Source organism: Macaca mulatta, chromosome 1 (genome assembly GCF_049350105.2).
Source record: "Macaca mulatta isolate MMU2019108-1 chromosome 1, T2T-MMU8v2.0, whole genome shotgun sequence".
Taxonomy (NCBI): domain Eukaryota; kingdom Metazoa; phylum Chordata; class Mammalia; order Primates; family Cercopithecidae; genus Macaca; species Macaca mulatta.
In genome coordinates this window covers 145,814,553-145,836,195 of record NC_133406.1, presented here as the reverse complement: position 1 = coordinate 145,836,195, position 21,643 = coordinate 145,814,553, and the positions used below count along the sequence as shown (strand labels likewise).

General features: G+C 34.6%; 1 protein-coding gene across 3 annotated transcripts in view; it reads left to right on the top strand.

Annotated features, from left to right (window-relative positions):
* ABCD3 (ATP binding cassette subfamily D member 3) overlaps positions 1–21,643 on the top strand; it is a 100,759-nt gene that overhangs the window by 47,353 nt on the left and 31,763 nt on the right. For all 3 annotated transcript variants that reach the window (XM_015145391.3, XM_015145401.3, XM_015145406.3), the window contains exons 3-8: positions 6,166–6,264; positions 9,626–9,714; positions 15,394–15,463; positions 16,778–16,875; positions 17,248–17,371; positions 19,900–19,956. In XM_015145391.3, the coding sequence (XP_015000877.1) occupies positions 6,166–6,264; positions 9,626–9,714; positions 15,394–15,463; positions 16,778–16,875; positions 17,248–17,371; positions 19,900–19,956 (537 nt within the window). The remainder of the gene's footprint in view (positions 1–6,165; positions 6,265–9,625; positions 9,715–15,393; positions 15,464–16,777; positions 16,876–17,247; positions 17,372–19,899; positions 19,957–21,643) is intronic.

The window sequence follows — 21,643 nt, the reverse complement described above, 5'->3', positions numbered from 1 at the left end:
TCCCCCCACTCTTTCCCTTCCCCCTCCCCTCCCCTTCCCTCTTTTTTCTTTTTCTTCTCTTTTCTTTAAAATTTTCTTTTTACCAACCAGGTCTCATTCTGTCATCCAGGCTGGAGTGCAGTGTCATGATTATAGTTCACTGTAACCTTGACCTCCTGAGCTCTAAGGATCCTCCTACGTCAGCCTCCGAAGTAGCTAGGACTGTAGGTGTGAGCCACCTTGTCTGGCTCTGTTTTCTCTAGTAGACCCACATATATTTGAAGATAGTTGTATCTTATGAGTCTTTCTTTCCCTGTGCTAAGCAATCTTGATTCCTTCTAATATGTCTAATGTGACATGGGTTCTGATCCTTTTTCAGTTCTGTATACATTCCTCTGAACCTATAAGAGTTTCCTTAGGCATTGTGCTTAGAATGGAATGTAGTTGTCCAGTTGTGGCCTGACTAGCGTGGAATATATCAGCATGATTACATTTCTTGATATGAATACAATATTGCTAAATTTCATCCTAAAATTGCTTTTATTTCTTTAACTATTACTATGGTAAATTATAAACTGCAGGTGTATTTCTGACAAACAGCTCTACATCTCTACATGTTATATTCATGATAGCTTTATTGAGTTATAATTATATACCATAAAATTTATCCATTTAAGTGTATAAATGAGTAGTTAGTATAGTCACAGAGTTGTGTGGCTATCACCATTACCTAATTTTAGGAAATTTTCATCTCTCCAAAAAAAATCCTATATCCATTAGCAGTCGTTCCTTATTACCCTCTTCCCCCAATCCCTGGCAACCACAAATCTGTTTCTGTCTCTGTTGACTTACCTGTTCTGGACATTTCAAATAAATGAAATCATATAATATGTGGCTTTTTATACCTAGCTTCTTTCACTTAGCACAATGTTTTCAAGGTTCATCATATTGTTGCTGTATCAGTATTGCATTCCTTTTTATTGCTGAATAGTGTTCTTTGTATGCATATACCACATTATGTTTATCGGTTCATCAGTTGGTGGACATTTAGATTGTTTCTATTTTTTGGCTATTGTGAATAATAATAATGCTGCTATGAAAATTTGTGCACAAGTTTTTATGTAGAGATATGTTTTTATTTCTATATCTAGGAGTGGAATTGCTGGGTCATATGTTAACTCAGTTGATTTGTTTTAGATAAACATTAATTTATTGCTGTAAATGTCAGCTGATTGGGTTTAACCTACTATCTATACCAGTAGTCTAATTTTTAGTGCAATTCTCACATCTGGCGTGTTAAGTAGAAGAATTATCTACAAATTTAATTTGCCTTTCCTTTCTTTCACAGAATTGCTGATAGTATTGACTATGTAAGGACCAAGGAGATTGCTCTGTGATATCTCTTAATCTTTGTTTCTGGTTATTCAGCTGTGACTACGTCCAGTTATAGCAAAATCTGGTTCTTATTTCTCCATTAAGGCTACAATAATTTTATAAGAAACATCTAATTCCTTTATTAATTTATTAATTCACTTAGTAAGTCAATCTTTCAGTAAATATTTATTGAGCTCCTCATATATGCCTGGCATTGTTCTTGGCTCTGGGTATATGACAGTTATAAAAATAAGTTTCCGTCCTCATGGAGCTTACATTCTACATATCAGCTAGTATGCTAGTATGGTATCCTTAACAAATAAGAAAATTGGAACAGTTGGCCGGGCGCGGTGGCTCAAGCCTGTAATCCCAGCACTTTGGGAGGCCGAGACGGGCGGATCACGAGGTCAGGAGATCGAGACCATCCTGGCTAACACGGTGAAACCCCATCTCTACTAAAAAATACAAAAAACTAGCCGGGCGAAGTGGCGGGCGCCTGTGGTCCCAGCTACTCGGGAGGCTGAGGCAGGAGAATGGCGTAAACCCGGGAGGCAGAGCTTGCAGTGAGCTGAGATCCGGCCACTGCACTCCAGCCTGGGCGACAGAGCCAGACTCAGTCTCAAAAAAAAAAAAAAAAAAAAAAAAAAAGAAAATTGGAACAGTTTAACATGATGTACTTTTAGTAAACTCATGCTGGCTTCTAGTGATTAGTGTCTCTTAAGTCTTCCCCAACTCTCCATGTCAGTGTCTGTTCTCTGAATATCCTGGTGATTGACATCAAGATTGTCATTCTTTAGTTTCCATAATATTTCCTTCCCAGTCTTTGAAAAATGTGGTAAGATGTGCTTATGTTCACTTCTCTGATATCTGCAGCTCCACGATCTCTCATATCTAAGTTATATCTGAGCAATCAAATCTTAGTTATCTGAACTTAGTCATATCTGTTATTTGCATATCGGAGATCTGCAAGTTCTAGGACAGCTTGATTCATTTTACTCATTTTTTTCTTATTTTTCTGTACAATACTGTTTTAGCATATACTTATTTGCTGGTTGCATAGTGTGAGCAAGATAAATTTAGGTTATATTAAGTGATTGGCAATAAAAAGGACACAAGATGCACACTGATACCACATTTGTTAAATTTATAGGAAGTGCACACGTGTGCTAAAATGAAATCTAGTAGGATATGTAACAAAGACAGTAGGTTTAGTTTTCTTATTTTTGCTTATCAGAATTTTCTAATTTTTCTACAGTGAATATGTTACTTTTGAGGAAAGCAATTTAACCTATTTTCTTCATAGAAATTTTGTATATCCTTTGTGATGGGGATAGGGTGGGGAGAGGCAATTTTCATAAGACATAAATTTTAAGGAGAAAAAAGGATTTAATTAGAAAGAACAGTATAATGAAATTCAAAATGTATAAAGATAAGTACTGTGCTGGGTTCAGTATTTAGCATTCCCATGCATATTTTTGTATTTTGGCATGTGTGTGTATCCATAAACAATATAGGGAGAATTACTTTACATATTTAAAAGTTTCATAAATTCATGTGTAAAATGAATTGCATGCATCATTCTAATTTTTTCCAGCATACTGTTTTTTAGATCACTCCATGTTTAAAGCTGTAGACCTGCTCTTGCATATTCTGTTTCTATGTATGTGAGCTGCTTTCTTTTTTACAGTTGTTATAGAGTTTTCATTGAATAATTTTGCTATGATTTATGTAATATTGGTATACATTTAGGTTATTTTTCATTTTATGGTATTATAAACAGAGTACGATGTTTTCATTTGTGTGGCTAAGCATATGTGCAGGTATGTTTGTAGGGTAAGTTCCTGAAAGTAAATTTACTAGGTTATTTTACATTTTACAGTCAGTGTACATTTTACATTTTGATAAATGATATATAATAGTTGTACCAGTTTTCATTTTTCCCTACAATATACAGGAATACTTATACTGTGTCAGCACTACATGGCCTCTTATTTTACTGCTATTTCAAACTTCTTTTTCAGTCAGTCTCACCTAAGGTGATTGACATATCAATAGGAACTTCTCATTGTACTTTGACCTTGTTACCTTTTGAATTTTAGGTTTTCTTTTTTCCTTTGTTACGTTATTACTTTGACTTCTCAAATAGCTTTTAATGATTTGTTTGCTTTTTCTATAATGTTCATGTTAAACTTATATCACCACAGTGGTCTTTTTTTTTTGTATTTAAAAAAGTTATTGGGAAGTTTAGAAGTGGGAAAAGTGGTCTCTTTTTGTATTTAAAAAAATTACTGGAAAGTTTAGAAGTGGGAAAAGTTCATTGTGAATTTAAAATGGAATCTTAGGAAAGGCTAGTAATGTTATGAAATATACTGCCTCTATAGTTACTCTTATTTAGATTGGTTTCAGGTAGAGTTTTGCTGTGATCAGGATACTCTCCTATTCCTGACATCTCTTTGAATTCAGCCCTTCTGAGCCAACCTCCCCGTCCAGGTGGTCCTTTGCAGAAAACAGTGATAATTTGGGAGAATATAGTTAGTTCCCTTCATGGATTGAAATGTAATGAAAATCCCTCAGCTTTCAGTCAGTTTAAGGATAGGGAAAGTGACAACAGGAATGGAAGAAAATGAGGAATTTTATACCAGTTAGCAACTAATATTTTAAAGTGTTTCAACTTTACTCTCTTGTAACTCTTTTTTTCTAACCTTCGTCATTGTTTGTCCTAGATCATTTCTTTAGAGTAGCTTTCAGAAACAGGTGGTCTTCTGTTTAACTCAGATGTCCGTTTCACCTCAGGATTGTGCCACTTAAAAGTTCGAGCTAGGAATGGAAAAGGGTGTTGGCTACAGGTAAGGCAAGCTGAAGTGAGGAGGGAGTGGTGATGGTGACAGGAGGAAGAACAAATAGTTTAACTTCTTTTTTTTTGAAGGCAGTTAATATGTATGGCCTTCTCTTTACTCGTTTCTTCCTATGTTTTCCGGGTTTGGGGAAAACACAAACAGAGATTAGGTTGAATGTGTAAGGTTTAGCTTGAGGAGAATACGCTAGTTCAACTAAATGGACTGTGAGTAGGGCTTATTTCTCTGTTTTGTTTGCTGTTGTGTCCATATCATTTGGAATAGGGTTTGGATCAAGTAGTTGTTTGTTGAGTGAATGAATGCATGCATGTATGAATTAAGCAGACTGAGCCTGCAAGTCAGTAGGATGAGGTTTTCAACTTTATCTGAAAGACTTGAAATGCTGAGTCTCTGTTCCAGCAGTTGCAGGTTAGGCTGATTCTTCTCCAGTTCCTCCTATTGTAGTCTTTCTAGTCTAATCCTATGAACACAATGCCTTCAGACTTCCTTTTGTGGCCTATAGTTCTGCACTGCACTCGGTGCCTGTTTATTAGGATAATGTCTATAAAGCCTTAGCACAGTGTCTGACATATAGTTGGTAGTTATTATTATTCTAATTCGGTACCCAAACAGTTCACTTAAGGCTCATCTAGTGAGAGATTTATTTAATCAAAGCACATTTACATTATATCTAGCTAATAGAGGTACTCTACAAATAGAAACAGGTATTTGTTTTCAGGAGTTAGCCAGATAAGTGAGCTGTGATTATGGAGGTGGGGAAACAGTCAGGGAATTGGGGTTTTTCTGGAGTATCTTGCCTTTTCCAAGAAGTTTCCCCTGTCTATTCTCCCGAACAGTTCAAGAGTAATGTCTCGTCACTTGTTTCCTTATCTTTGCAAATGGTTTAGTACTTCCATTTTCATGGAGCTAGTGAAAATGAAAAAACTCTTGAGAGAGGTAAGATTATCTTCTTTTAAATCCCTCTACACTAACAGTAAGCTCTCAGTCCTTACTGTGGCTTCAAGCCTCTGTCCTTTATAAGCCCTGCCTACCTTTTAAACTTCTCTCATTCTTGTTCCCTTTGCTGTAGCAATACCGCCATCTTGCTGTGAAATGTGCACACCTATTTTATTTCCAACACGTATTTTTGTGCTTGGTGTTCCTTGTGCTTCACTCCCTCCACCCTCGTACCCACTTTAAATAATCACATGGCTTTTCTTTCTTTGTGTCTAAGCTTAAATGTCAAGAGGCTTCTCAGACCATCCTGTGTAAACTGTTCTTTTTTTTTTCCTCATGACCCTGCCTGGTCTATCCGTGATAATTTATTTATTGGTTTATTTTTTGTCTGTGTTTCTCCCGCTAGAATGTGAGCTGCATGAGTGAAAGAACCTTGTCTGTCTTTGAAATTTATGAGGAAGAGAGAGTGAATTGACAGACTGTATATTGGAAATGTTAAATGGTAAATCTAGGAATCCAAAAATTTCCTATATTTGGTATCAGGGAAAATTCTGTTCAGGATTTTTTTTTTTTTTTTTTTTAAATATGGTGTTAATCAGGAAGTGGCTAATACAAAACTCAGTAAGCCCTTGGCCTTTTTTTCAGCTGTCTCTCTGACCTCATCCTCTGTGATGGTACCTTCCTCACAGCTGCAGCCAGGTTGGCCATTTTGTTCTTCCTCAAGCACGTTGCAGGCATTCACCTTGGTATTTTGCAGTTGCTATTTCTTCTGCTTGCAGTTTTCTTCATCCAGATAATTATGTGGTTCCAGAACTCACTTCCTTATTCAGTTTTTAGATAACATTATTTTCTCAAAAACATGTTTGAATATGAGGAGCAGTGTAAGTATGCAAGTCTGGGCTTTGTAAATTCAGTATTTATCTTGATAACTGTTTATATTGACTTAGATGAAACATGGTTCTTTAATTTTATGATACATTTGTTATAGCGATCTTAAAAGGGCTTCTTGTTTTTAATGCAGAAAGAGGGGAAAAAGGAGCGAGCTGTGGTGGACAAGGTGTTTTTCTCAAGGCTCGCACAGATTCTGAAAATCATGGTCCCTAGAACATTTTGTAAAGAGGTAAGTCTTATGAAATTATAATCTTAAGTATATTGGACCATTCTTGAATAAAATACCTGAGTCTGGGTAATTTGTAAAGAAAAGAGATTTAATTGGCTCATGCTTCTGCTGGCTGTACAAGCATGGCACAGCATCTCCTCCACTTCCGGGGAGGCCTTGGGAAGCTGGTGATCACAGCTGAAGCTGAATGGGGAAGCCAGTGTCTCACATGGCGAGAGAGGGAGCAAAGGGCCGAGGAGGTGCCACTTTTAAACAACCAGATACATGAGAACTCACTCACTATCTGGAGGACAGTGCCATGCCATGAGGGATCTGCCTCCATGACCCAAACACCTCCTACCAGGCCCCACCTCCAACACTAGGGATTACATTTCAGCATGAGATTTGGGTGGAGACAGATACCCAAATTATATTATTAGGTGTTCAACTTTCAAGGTTACATAAGATTAGACCAATAAAATCATAACTCTTTGGTTATACTATAGGTCAAATGTTTTCTCTGTAGGTAAAGAAGACTACTAAATTTTTGTCTTTAAATCATCCCTGCCATACAAAAACCCTTGTTCAGTGCCAGTTTTTAAGTAGTTTTCTCTTGTTTATGAAATATTATTTCATTTTATGTGAAATACTAGGGTATTGCCATGCAGCTACCTCAAATGGTATTGCTTTGTTATAATTAAATACTGTCAATAAAAACTGGATTAAATGTCAAAAGACAAACCTTTTTATTACATTGAGATGTTAACAAGTCACATTAGTGTGGAATGTATTTGATTAAATATTTTTAAGATAACCAAAATGATACCTGGATTCATCAGGTGTTTCAGGAAGTGAGCTGATTGTATGAATAGTTTTATAATTCGTTCCTTTGCTCTTTTATCAAGATTATCTTCATTATTTGATAAACATTTTTAATGATTATTAAAATAATGCTGTGTTCTCCATCTTCCTCAGCATTCTCTCATTCTGTAACTAGAAATATCATTACCTTCAACTCTTCCTCTTCCCCTTGTCACCCTTTTTGACCACTGGGATCTGCTAATTTTTCCTATACTTAACTGTTAAAAAAGCATTGTAGTTCCCAAAGACAACGTCCATTTCTTCATCATGCTGGATTTGCTCTTCCCTTAACCTTGGCATCATGTCCTGATGATTCTGCCCTTGAGAAATTCTTTTTTAAAAAAAGTAATGGCACTTGTTTTTTCGTAATTAGACAGAGGTAATACATGGTGCTTGAAGAAAATTAGAAAATGCAGCTAGATTTTTTTTTTGGCACCTATCAGCCTCTTACTCATTTTGATATATAGTTATCTTGTGTGCAAGCATATATTTTAACCTAAAAATGAGATCACACACTTTTAAGATCTGCTCCTTCCCTTATATTATAAATGTTCTTTCTAAGTATCCTAAAGTTTCTCATAAATTATTCTCTCCCTTTACATTCTTATCGTTCTCACTATATCTTACCTGGATTATTATATCTTAATTGGTCTTTTTGCTTCTTTTCCTTTTCCAATTTGTATTCTTTCTTAAAATCCTGATTAAAACATGTGACTTCTTTTTTCTTTCTTTCTTTTTTTTTTTTTGAGACGGAGTCTTGCTCTGTCGCCCAGGCTGGAGTGGAGTGACTGGATCTCGGCTCACTGCAAGCTCCGCCTCCTGGGTTCACACCATTCTCCTGCCTCAGCCTCCCGAGTAGCTGGGACTAGAGGCACCCGCCACCGTGCCCGGCTAATTTTTTGTATTTTTAGTAGAGACGGGGTTTCACCGTGTTAGCCAGGATGGTCTCGATCTCCTAACCTCGTGATCCGCCCGTCTCAGCCTCCCAAAGTGCTAGGATTACAGGCTTGAACCACCGCACCCGGCCGTGACTTCCTTTTTCTTATAGGGTAAATTACAACCTGACTTTGGCCTTCCTTTTAATATCATCTGCTTAGGAGATTATTGTTTTATGATCTGGCCCTATGTCCTCAACCTTTCATTTGTTTACAACATCATGTCTGTGACATTCTGTCCGTCCCCACAACAGAAATAAATATGTTTTTAAAAATTGATTAATGCTTATTATCTTTTTTGTGAATATTTCCAATGACTCTTCAGGCATAACTATTTGTTTTCTCTCATTTCTACAACTCTCCTGCCTTTGAAGAATCCTTATTTAAAATACAAGCTTTTCTGGAAAGATTCGTATATTACCTTCCAATCAGTTAACAGCTTAATGTTCATTTCAACTATTGCAGGAGTTCAATGAATGTAAAACAAATTGGAGATATTGGATGAATCCCTGGGAATTAGTAAGGGAGGTAGAAGGGGCTAATTTGGCCAGCCTCCCACCCTCTGCAGGCCTTCTTCCCTTACTTTGGCTTCTATGTCACTGTCTTATTCTTCCAATTTAGAAAATTTAAGATCAGCTTTAAATGTATGTACTTGGGGTTGGGGTGGCAGGATTCTCATCTCACAGAAAGATAACTGATTCCTACCCAGTGTCTTGACTTTCCCTGCTTTGTAATCTGTCTTGCACAGCATTGCTTAAGTAATATTCTTTAAACGTCACTTTTTAACATCACTTTTTGTTCTACTGAGAAGCTTGCAATAATTTTATGTGTATAAACTCAGTACAGTACCATAGTTCATGTGATTTTAATCCCTTTTTTCTCCCATTAAATCCTTCATCTTTTTTACCCTTAATCCTCATTCTCTTTTTTGTTTTACTATTTATTGTATTTCTAATGCCATAACTGTCTTTTGGCACCCCAAACCTTCCCGTCCCACAGCTTAGGACATGAAGTGATACAAATATGTTTGCCTAAATTTGTCTACTACTTTTAAAGTATAATTCTTCCCTTCATAACTAAATTGAAAGCCCTATGAGGGCATGGACACTATTATAAGTTTTTCTAACAAATTAAACCAAATTTATTCTACCTAGGCAAAATTGTAGGCTTCAGTTTTGGTTAGTTAGCTGTATATTTACAGTTACTGTCTTTTTTCATTGTTAAAGTTATATGTTAAAAATATAAGAAAATAACAGTACACTATAATCTGGATAATCTAAGTTATATTCCTAGCTTCTGTCCTTGACTAGGTATATGAAGGCAAGTCCTTTGACCTGCCTTGAAATCACTTTTGAATTCTGAATGAGAAAGATTAAATGAATCTATGAGGCCTTTTTCATTTATGTAATATTCTTGAGTTCTCTTTTAACTATATTTAAAATTGCTCATAGAAAAAAATGTCAGCCAACTGTATTAAACCTTACATAAAGCTTTAGATTTGGAAACCAAAAATTGTTACCAAGGTAATACTTCTTTGAACTTTCTAAAATGCATTTAGTTAATTTACTATACCTGGTTTATTTTAGACAGGTTACTTGGTACTTATTGCTGTTATGCTGGTGTCTCGAACGTATTGCGATGTTTGGATGATTCAAAATGGAACACTAATTGAAAGGTACTTTTTCATTCACCTTCCTCCTATATGTATGCAATGCTAATTGTCTCATATTTAAGCATTATCTTTATAAGCAAGAAATAGATTCTAAATTAGGTAAAAGATACTCAAGTCAAATTATGTGTTTGTTCATTTACTTAAAAAATACTTAGTGTTTCCCATGTGCCAGGCAATGTGCTGTACTGTGATAAGGGTCTATATGCCAGCGACTAGGAGAAACTGTACCAAGCCTTGCTGAGCTGACAGTTTATCAAGAGTTAGAGACAGGTAGACAGAAAATTAAGATGCAGTATAATAAGTGCTGTAATGGGAATTCTAAAAATCCACCAAGTTGGATTTCGGAAATTAATTAGATAATTTGGAGGAAAATTTCAAAGCATTTCAAAGAATCACATTGATTGTGTTTATTAGAAGGGAAAACAGTTCTTAGACATTTCTTTCCGCATCTGGTGTTAGTGGTTTTTATATTTTTTCATTATAGTGTTTCTACATATTATTAATCACTGCAAATTGCTGATTTTGAATGTAAAAACATAAAAAATGTCAGTTGGGATATCTTGGGTTATAACAATTTACCATTTATCCATTAATAAATAATTTATTTTTCATAATACCAATTAGAATGTCAGAGTAAAAAATTTTACTACGAATTTTATTTCCTGATATGCAATATTTTGTCAGAAAATTCCTTAAAAGTATTTAATCTAAAATAACTTTTTGAATGACAGTACTTAAAATTGTTAAATGCCCCAACATTTTGGAATAAAGGTTTTTTTCTGTTAGATTATCGATCTGCTTCCTAAAGATTTGTAGGAAGAGGAAGAATGCTTTATGACCATGCTCTCTGACTCATTTCTCTAGGACAGTAAAGAATCTTGTATGTACAGGATTAAAGCCCTTAAAGTACATACCTCTGAATAGGGGTAAATTATGTAGGCCCTCACATTCCACCCAAGTCTCCCTGAAAACTGTGGTCAGTCCTGTGCCTTTTAATTTTAATCAAAGTAATATATGAACATAGCTTTAAAAGTAATACATGAACATAGCTTAATGTCAAATGTCCTGCAGGACTTAATGACAAAACACATCAGTTCCTTGGTTCCTCTCACTCCTAACTGTCATTACCTGGAGCCAGTCATCTTCTATTCTTTTTACTGTTTCATTTATTTTGTGTCTGCATTTCCATATTGCATACTTGTATTACTGTTTATAGATTTCTTAGTTTCAAAAGTGTAAGTGTTCATCTCCTACTTTGGAAGGTGAGAATTAGCCCTTTTACACTCCCTCCATGCTCATCTTCTCAATGTTTTATATATATAATAAAAATTATATAATTTTTTATTAAATCACAATTTATTGTTTACATAATTTTGACTGTTGCTTACAGCTGAACCACATGGCATACTTTGGTAGTTGCTTTTCCATACAACTTTTTGTTTTTCCTGGTGTTTACAAATTGACAGTTATTTGTGCACATTATTATTTTTTTTAAACCTACTTCCCCCTAATTCAGCTTGAGCTTTTTGACAATACTGTGAAATCTTCTCAGTATTGTAATATGGTCAGACACCAACTAATCTATCAACTTCATCTTTCTATTTCCACCCCCGCCCTATATGTTTTGTAGTTTCCTGTGTTTTGCCTTTTTTTTTTTTTTTTTTTTTTGAGATGGAATCTCGCCCTGTTGCCCAGGCTGGAGTGCAGTGGCACACTCTCAGCTCACTGCAACCTCTGCCTCCTGGGTTCACGCCATTCTTCTGCCTCAGCCTTCAGAGTAGCTGGGACTACAGGTGCCCACCACCATGCCTGGCTAGTTTTTTGTATTTTTAGTAGAGACAGGGTTTCACAGTGTTAGCCGGGATGGTCTCAATCTCCTGACCTCGTGATCCGCCCACCTCACCCTCCCAAAGTGCCGGGTCTTCTTGCTTTAATCAGGATTGGTTGCATATTAGGTACACCAAATAGCAATCATGTTTGAACTTGCTTTTATCATTATTCTGGGAATTTCTTTCATCTTTGTATCCTGAATTAAATAACCTGTTTCTGGATTTTTTTTTTTCTCTTCCTCAGTATACTTTCTCAGTTTGGCAGATGCACTCTTTTTCTGAGTAAAGGTGAAGGGAGATAAATTTTTGAGACCTTGTAGATCTGAAAATTTCTTCTAGTCTCATACTTGATTGATAATTTAGCTATGTTGGTGCCTTCCAAGTTGGAATTCACTTTTCTTCAGAATTTTGAGAGCATCACTATGTTCTGGGTCTCAACCTTGGCTGCAGAATGATTGGAATCATCTGGAGAATTTTAAGAACTATGAATGTCTGGGCCCTACCACTAGATATTCTGATTCAATTAATCAAACCTTTTTGAAGTATCTGGTAGATTCTGTTGTGCAGCTCCAGGGTGGGTATTGAGGCCTCTTGCCATTCTGATTGCTCAGCTGTAGCTGGAGATTTGTTTCTCCCTCAATCTCCCCCTTGGTCTTTTTAAAAAAATTGTTGATGTTGTGTTACTGGATGTTTGAAAATTTCACTGAACATTGGTATGAATTTTTTGTGCTGGGCACTAGGTGAACTCTTTTTCCATCTAGAAACTCATTCTTCATTTGAGAAATTTTCTTGTGTTTAAAAAGAAATTATTCCTCTCCAATTTTTCTGGAATTCTTATTAGCTGAGTGTTGGAGCCTCTGGACTGATGATCTGATTATCTTATAATTTCTCTTCTATTTTTATCTCTGCCATTTTATTTTATTTTCTAGGAAATTTCTTTATTATCTAGTGAATTTTTATTTGTTATAATTTTATTTCCAAGAGTTATCTTTTATATGGATGTTCATTTTTATAGCAATCATTCTTTTAAGGATGCAATATTTTTTCACCTCTGAAGCCATTTAATTTTTAATGTGTTTTTAGCTCCCTGCATTTTTTGTTTCTTTCATGGTGCCTTTGTTTGTTATTCTGTTGTCATTCACATTAGAGGCTTTCCTCAAGCATTCTATGACTCTTGGCTATGAATTCATATTTAAAATGAAGTGCCTTAAACACTTACTAGAAGCTGGAGTTGAGAGCTTAATTGGTCTCCCTTGAAGGGTGTTTGTAGGGGAGCCTAATCATGTGCACGTGTGTGTAGTACTCAGTTTTAAAATTTAATTATGAGATTTTTAAAAATTGCTTTTCATTTTTTTTATGAGTTTCTGAACAAGTTTTTAAAAACCATTATTTTGGTATACTTTACACTTACGGAAAAGTTGTAAAAATAGAATAAGGGGCTGGCTATAGTGGCTCATGCCTGTAATCCCAACACTTTGGGAAGCTGAGTCAAGAGGATCACTTGAGACCAAGAGTTCAAGACCAGCCTGGGCCACACAGTGAGACTTCGTTTTTACAAAAAATAAAAAAGTTAGCTGACTGTGATGGCACATACTTACTACTACACAGGCACAACTACACAGGAGGCTTAGCAGAAGGATCACCTCAGCTTAGGAATATCCTCTCTCAAAAAAAAAAAAAAAAGGATTAGCATAAGGAACTTCCTTATATTCTTAACCCACACTCACCAATTGTAAAACACTCATTTTAAAGTTGTTAACTTTCTCCTAAATAGTTTTGAGCCTCTGCTGTGTATGAAATTCTTTAACATTTGGACCTTATCTCAAAAAAAGAAGTTTTAAAATATTGTACATTCGTACAGGATAATTTTGTTTGAAAAGTTAACATATATCTCCATCTCAGTATTTAAGCTACAGTGCAAATTTATTTATTTATTTTCCCTTTTTGCCTTTTCTAAAGTAAGTCTAGATTCATGTATTTCTGCTAAAGAGAGCCTTAAGGAGACTTATTATGGTCCTTAATGTACTTCATTTAATATTCTTTTCATATTTTAAACTTATTTGTTGATGGTGACTTTGGAGTATGGAAAATCTTAATAGGAAAGACACCCTCTTTAGGGTAGAAACTATACTAATTCCGTGACAAGGAGGAAAATTCTTTGTACCCTGTTGCTGCTTTATCTAATCATAAAAATATGTTTTATTTTCACCCATTTGGCTACAAGCAGAATTTAAAAATTACCAAACTCTCTTTTATAAAGTTTCTTAAACATTTGGAAGTTGCAGTGATTAGGGCTATTGTAAAATTGTTTTTGTTAATTACTTTTTTTGCAGTGGAATAATAAGCAGAAATAAGACTTTATTCAAGAAACCACTTTTTAAATTTATAGCTGCTACTCCAATGGTAAACCATTGCTGAATGATGGCATGTTCTTGTGTGTTTCACAGCTTGGGCAGCACTAAAGCACTTTGGTTTTATGTAAGATTTGGTTCAAACAATTTTAACATAAATTCTCTGAACCTTTTGTACTGTCTTGATTGTTTAATGTCTCTAATATTCTTATTGCTATAAACAACATTTTTGTGTGGTTCTATTTAACTTTCTTGTAGTTAGCCTTTTTTTTTTTTTTTAACTGTTTTGCTTTTTAGGGGCTACATAAAAATTGGAGTATTAATTTCTTTCAATCAGTCTAAAGGAACATTTCCCAAAGTATGTTCTGTGGAATCTTGGCTATGATAGAGGAAATGCTTCATGCTACAAACCCCTCACAGAGAGTTAAAATGCACATACTATACATTAAAAGCTTTGAGAAGGTCTCTAGTCATATACTAGTTATTTTTGTGTGTACATGGGCAGCCAGGTTTAAACCAATTAGTCTAGTGTTTCTCAAATGTTTTATACAAATATATTTTATGAAATTTGGGAATATTACTAAGTATTATTTGAAATAAGAGTTCTGTGATCAAATAGATTCTATCTTTGTGTTAGGTCATACACATATCTTACTCAAAGATCCTTTACTTATGTAATAATGCTCTGTTCAAATTTTTAATTAAAACCCTTTTAAAAAATTTTTAATGTATATTTTAAAAGCAGAAAAATACGTAAAACAGATTAACAATAGGCAAAAGAGGAGCTAGTCTAGTTGAAGTGTGTTGAGGAACATGAAGCTTCTATAGATCCATTCTGGGCTCTGATCTATGCGTTAGTGCCAGTCTTGGCAAACTAGGACCCACAGGTCAAATCTCACTACCTGCCATCTGCTTTGGTAAAGTTTTATTAGAACACAGCCACACTTCTTCTTGGCTGCTTTTTTTTTTTTTTTTTTTTTTTCTTACTGTGGCAGAATTGAGTAGTTGCAGCAGAGCCCTTAGGGTGCACAAAGCCTAAAATATTTACTCTTGACCCTTTGCTGATCCCCATTAGTCTGTCTCCCTGCCATTAGTTCACACAAATAAGCATCAGATTGTTAAATATTTTAAAACAAACAAATGGTACTTTGTTTATTCATAATACATTCCTGGGACTATAAAGTTGTTAATTGTTTTGCTCGCTAAATTTGTTTTATAGCCACTTAAGCCTTTTTTTAAAGCAGCCATTTTTACTAAGAAATAATTAGTTATCATTCTGTTTAATTTCACCTTTTGCAGGATGAGGTTCCAGCAAGTTCAAAATGATGACGTTTTAAAGTTGCAAACATGTTTTTGCAAAAAAGTGTTTTTTAGCATCTTTTTTATTGATAGTTTTGATTTAATAGAAGTTTCCTAGAGTAATTTTAGAGCTTTACAGAAGTTTTCCTAGTGTTAGATTTTGCTTCTTTTGCAACTAATGCATTGCATGTGGTGGTTTGCAGTGGTATCATTGGTCGTAGCAGGAAAGATTTCAAGAGATACTTATTGAACTTCATCGCTGCCATGCCTCTTGTAAGTTTAATTCATTAAAAATCTTTTTAACACAGGGGAAATTTGCATCTTTTAAAAATCTTTAAGGGTTTTACTTATTAAATTCTTTAAAGATTTATGATACTATATTCCTATTTTCAGTTTAGGTTTGTAATTTATAGTATAATTTTCAATGTAAACCTTCATACTAGATAAAAAGGGGATTATGTTTGGTTTAACTTCATTTATAATGTGTATATATATTCATATACATATGTATGTGGGTGAGGGGTTTTTTGGCATTTTTTTTTTTTTAACCTTCAGTCCAGGTTTTCTTCGGTGTTTAGCAGCATCCCATTAGATAGCAGCAGCACCCTTAGTTGTAACAACCAGAAATGTTTCCAGTCATTGCAAAATGGATGTGGGGGGGGGGCAACTTGGGGAGTTGGGGGGGATTTAGAGAGGGGAGTGCAAATCATCGTGGTTACTTTAGGCCATAAACTAGTATCGTAACTTGTACTACTAATCTCCTTCAAGTTAAATTGGAATTTATGGTCTGAATTTTTTACAGATAAATTGTTTATTCTAAAATATAAGTGATTTTCTTAGTTTGGTTCTCATTTTAATTTTCTTGGCACTAAGAACTTAATGTTCTAAATTTGTGGGTAAAAATGAGAAGCTTGGCTGTAAAATCCAGTTACGTTGAAATTGCCAGAAATTCTTGTTTAATAAAGCTAGAAGATGGGGATACATAGCTTTTAGACTTTTTAAAATAAACAATTGGAATAAGCAACACAGATATGAAAGATTAAGATTCAGCAAAGACCACTTGAGAAAATTTTTAATGTAATGATAGAAAATGTTAGTAAAGATGGCTCTAGATATAATCTGGAAAATAGCATCAGTTGGTGTAAAACCTGTAGTTTTTTTTTTTTTTTTAACAAATGCAAATACAGTGTATATAGAATTCCATTGTCTAGGGTTGTGGTGCTGATAGTAGGAAACAGAAAATATAAACATAAATGTCTGAACTCCTAAAAGCAAGTCTTTACATTGGCTAGAAAGGGGATAGATTTGACGTTTTGCCCATTTACCAAAAAAAAAAAAAAAAATGGCAATACGTCTCATAATTAGTGATATTAACATATTCCGTGTAAAGTTTAACATAGAATAATTCAAACCAGGTACATTTGATTTAGCTAAATGCAGTAAAGTAAAACAGAACTGAATTATATAATTTGGATTCAATTATAAAAATTATAGGATTTGGGACACAGGAAATAATGGAGAAATAAATTATAGTTTAGTAAGCAGAAATGAAAAGCAAAACCAATAATATTTGTTTGTTTGTTTTAGATCTCTCTGGTTAATAACTTCTTGAAGTACGGGTTAAATGAGCTTAAACTGTGCTTCCGAGTAAGGCTCACTAAATACCTCTATGAGGAGTATCTTCAGTAAGTGATAACCTATTTTTATATTAAAAATATTTAAATACAAGAGTACTATTTGTGAAGCTGATCAATATAGCGGTTTTTCTTATTTGTTGTATGTTTTCTAAGAAAACCGCTCTTAGGTACAGAAGCATATTGGGAACAACCTCTCAGTTATTTGGAATCTAGTCCTGGCTTTTCCATTAATTGACAAGTCATCATTTTCTGGACTTGTGTCCTCCTCTCTAAAATCAGGGCAATCGATAGGATCTCTTCTGGCTCCAAACTTTTTTGTTTCTATATATTTGAGCTAGGCGGTGTAATGTGATTTTTTTGGTTGTCGTTTTATCTTTAAAGTCACTTGTTTTAAAATTACTTTTCTTCTTGCTATTTTAGATCTTTCACATATTATAAAATGGGAAATCTGGACAACAGAATAGCTAATCCAGACCAGCTGCTTACACAAGATGTAGAAAAATTTTGTAACAGTGTAGTCGATCTGTATTCAAATCTTAGTAAGGTAAGTTTCTCTACTTTTTAAAAGGTTATTTGTTTAATTTGTTGAATTTTGAATCTGAGCAAATTTATATAGAATTGATTTTGTGGACAGAACAGCAGCATGTAAATATTTAATGCTTTTGTAAGAAAATTAGAGTTGTTGTAATAGTTTTAATTATTTTAATTTTTTCTATTATTTTTGTGAGGTACTTTGGCAAAGAACTGATAATTTAGTGTCTTATAAGGATTTTCTAAGAATTTTGCAGGTTGATTCCATTAAAACAGCAGAAATTTGAATTCTTATCTTTTGACCTGCGTGTGTCTGGCCATTGTTAGAGATTGGCTGTCAATTTATGTTTCTAATTCCACACTTAGAACACTAGACTAGGACTTCCTTTCTGCCCATTTCTCTGCTTCAGTATCTTTAATTCTAATAGATCATTAGTAAGTAGTAGTCAAAACATTTCACAAGATGCAAGTATATTTCAGTTTTCTAATTACTGTTTTTCCCATTCTCCTCAGAATATTGCCAAAGCTCCTGACTCTGATAGGCCTTAACCAGTTTTCCTTCTTCTCGCTGATTTCTCCAGTTCTTGTCTTAGTCATGTTATCTCACCACCCTTACAGCTTTCGCTGTAGTCTTCTTATTAAACTCTCTGTGCCATTACCTCTTGCATTGACTATGATATGTAGTAGGCACCTATAAAATAGTCTGCCCAGCATCCCCTCCCCTCTTCATCTGAGATGCTTCAGTTCCCACTCTAACTCATGTGACTTCCCTTGGTGTTGGGTAGGAGCTTGTCTCATACTGGACCAATGATAGTATCTTTGCCTCTGGTCACAGTTGACCTAGATACACAGTTTTGAGACAAAAGAAAACCAAAACTGTAAAAAGGACTGGGTCACATTGTAAGAATAGGAATGTCCTAGCTTCAACCAGGTTGATGGAGGGAAGGCAATTCTTAGAGATACATATCCACAAGAGCTGCTCTCCTCATGCCCAGGCCCAGTGCTTTTCACTTCCAGCCCAACTTTGTTATTTATTTAGCTCTCCAGAAGCCTTTGCTAACTGATCCCAAACTCAGGAACTCTGACAATTACAAATAGTTTAGTAATTCAGCTTTCTCTTCTGTTCCCATTACAATATTTGAAAGTTTGTTCTCTCTCTCTCTCTCTCTCTCTCTCTCTCTCTCTCTGTCTCTGTGTGTGTGTGTGTGTGTGTGTACACATGCATGGTGGGAATGGGGGGTGTATATATTTCAACTTTCCATATAATTTTATAGACATTATTATGTATTCTTTAAATCTTGGTACTTGAGCAACTCTCAGGTTTTGTCACATCTGGAATAGAGAAGAATGTTAAATTAATTAATTGTAGTAGGGCTGTGCACCACTGTGTAAATTAGATGTTTTAAACATCTAATTGACCTCCAACTTAAATTATGAGTCATTATTTTTGTTATAAGTTTTAACAATTCTTGAATTTTATAAGTATCTCTAGCTTCTTGATAATTTATAAGGCAAAAAAAAAAAAAAAAAAAGGAAAGGGAAAGGTAGATGTTGAATGTTGAAACAAGCCAGTTAACAAACCAAGCCATCTGTCCTAATAATGTGGATTAGAAAGTGCTGGCTGTTGGCCCAGCACAGTGGCTCATCCCTGTAATCACAATACTTTGGGAGGCCAGGGTGGGCAGATTGCTTCAGCTCAGGAGTTCAAGACTATCCTGGGCAACAGGGTGAAACCCCATCTACAAAAAATACAAAAATTAGCCAGGCATGGTACTGTGCGCCTTTACTCCCAGCTACTTCAGAGGCTGCAGTGAGCCAAGATCTTCAGGCTGGGTGACAGAGCCAGACCCTGTCTTAAAAAAAAAAAAAGTGGAGGCACGAGCAGTGGCTGTTGACTTAAAGTGAATGAACACAATTTGGGTTTCTTGAAAAACATTTCTAACTAATGCAACTGATGGTGCATTAGTTGAGTTGTCTCTGTGTGTGAAGAGCAGTACATTAATGTATTATTTTGGTTCTAAAGACTTGACTTTTATATTTCAAAATTAGATTCAATGACTTACTTGATTATTTTGCCATAGAAGTGATAATGTAATAGAATCAAACAATATTGGAACAGGAAAAGCTTCTCACTTTACAGGTGAAGATATGTAGAAACAAGCTGGTAGCAGATTTGGGGTTACATCTCAGGTCATTTTATTTAGTATCTTTACATTATATTGACACATTACTGAGTTACTGGTGGTTAATTATCACAGTAGAGGTATCTTAGTTGATGGAAAGTGATAAATGTTTTTCCTACTTGATGGTCAGTAGACATTGTGTAAGCTGTTCCCATTTTAAGTTTCTTGAGAGGAAAACTGTTATCTTTCATGTATTCTTTGATCTAGTTACTATCACAATACATTATACATAGTGGGAACTCTACATGTTGATAATTATGTATTAAATGTTTAATAACATTTTGTAGTTAACATGTTGTATTAGCTATCATTCTAGTGCTTTAGTTTTAATTTGTGTATTCTAATATTTATTTTACAGCCATTTTTAGACATAGTTTTGTATATCTTTAAGTTAACGAGTGCAATTGGAGCTCAGGTGAGTCTTCTTTTATTTCACCTTTTAAATTGATATAATACAATATTTGAAATACATATTGTGAATAGCTTGATGGCCTGTAAGAATTTTTGTATATCTCAAAGAATGTATTTTCACATGATTTACCTAACAAAGTCCAGTTATAAAATAATACTTTACTCGAGATTTTAGAAGTACTAATTTTTCTTCTTAATTTTCAATTTTGTGGCATTAAAAACCAGACAAATATATTGGCCAGGGGTGGTGGCTCACGTCTGTAATCCCAGCACTTTGGGAGGCTGAGATGGGAGGATCGCTTGAATCCAGGAGTTCGAGACAAGCCTGGGCAAAAAGCGAGACCTGCTTCTTTAAAAAAAAAAAGATAAAACAGAAGTATTTAAACCATGAATATACTTATACTTATTGTTTCAAAGTGATGTCTAAAAAGAGATATGGAGACGCCCATATTAATATGAAATTCTAATGTTAAAGTAACGATACATTTAGAGTGGGTATAACAGTTCCAAGACTATTTTATAATATAAATGGTTGGCTATCCCATGAGCCTTATTATCCAAGTCTGATATTTGTGATGGCAAGAATCACTTTTAAGTTTTCTTTGAGTTATCTTATTGAAATGTAACTTTAGTCATTTAATATGTAATGTTATTGTTATATGTTTATAATGCAACCATATAATAATATGGTTGTTTTATATATGTGTGTGTGTGTGTGTGTATATGCATTTCAGTTGATTAATAAATTATTTCCGTACTGGTTTTTGTTGCTTTCCAAAACACTGGGAAAGCAGGGTTTTGGTTTTGCTTTGTTTGGTTTTTTGAATTTTTCTGTTTATCTTCCTAATTCTTTGCTATCATGTGATCCAGGTTTTATTATTCTTATATTTTGTTTTACTGTAAGCAAGTGAATAGGCCAAATCCTTCTTGTCTCCTTGCAGTCATATTTTTATGGTACTTAGCTACATTTTTGTGATACTTAAATATGTCTCCATGTCTACCTGTTATCTGATTCTGCATTTCTTAAAGGCAGAAACTGTTTTAGTTATCTTTTTGGTTCACATTTGTAGTAGTTGTTGAAATGCATTGAATTGATCAGATTTAATTTTTTTTTAATCTTGAATACATACTAGCACATATATTGTGCTAGATAGTAGGAATAAAAAAATAAGTAAGACACAGTTCCTGCTGAAGAGGAATTACAATGTGGTAAAACAGGTAGATAGTCAAACAGTTATAATGCAGCATGATAAAGTTTAGTAATAGAAGTTTCAATAAAGTATTTAGTGCCAGGAAGAACTGGAGGTGATATCTGAGCTGCTTTGGGGAGGTAAGTAGACATCCATTAGATTATGTCATGCTTTCTAAACATAAGAACAATCTCACTAAATGGAAACAGTTCAGGAAGCATTTATTTTAGTATGGCAGAGTATAGTGTATATAGGAGAATGAGGGAAGTGCCTCTGATGAACTTGGAAATGTATGCTTGAAGCTTTTCTCTTGGGATGGTCAGTGGGTGATAAGGTCACCTACAAAGTTATTAATACATAGTACAGCAGCTGGAAGCAAGATGTACAAGCAGGGAAAGACAGAGCTCGTTCGGGGGGGAGCTGAACTTGAGGCATCTGCACAGTATTAAGGTAAAGATGTGTAGTACTTATATCTTGGGTTCATAAGAGTTATAGGTCCAG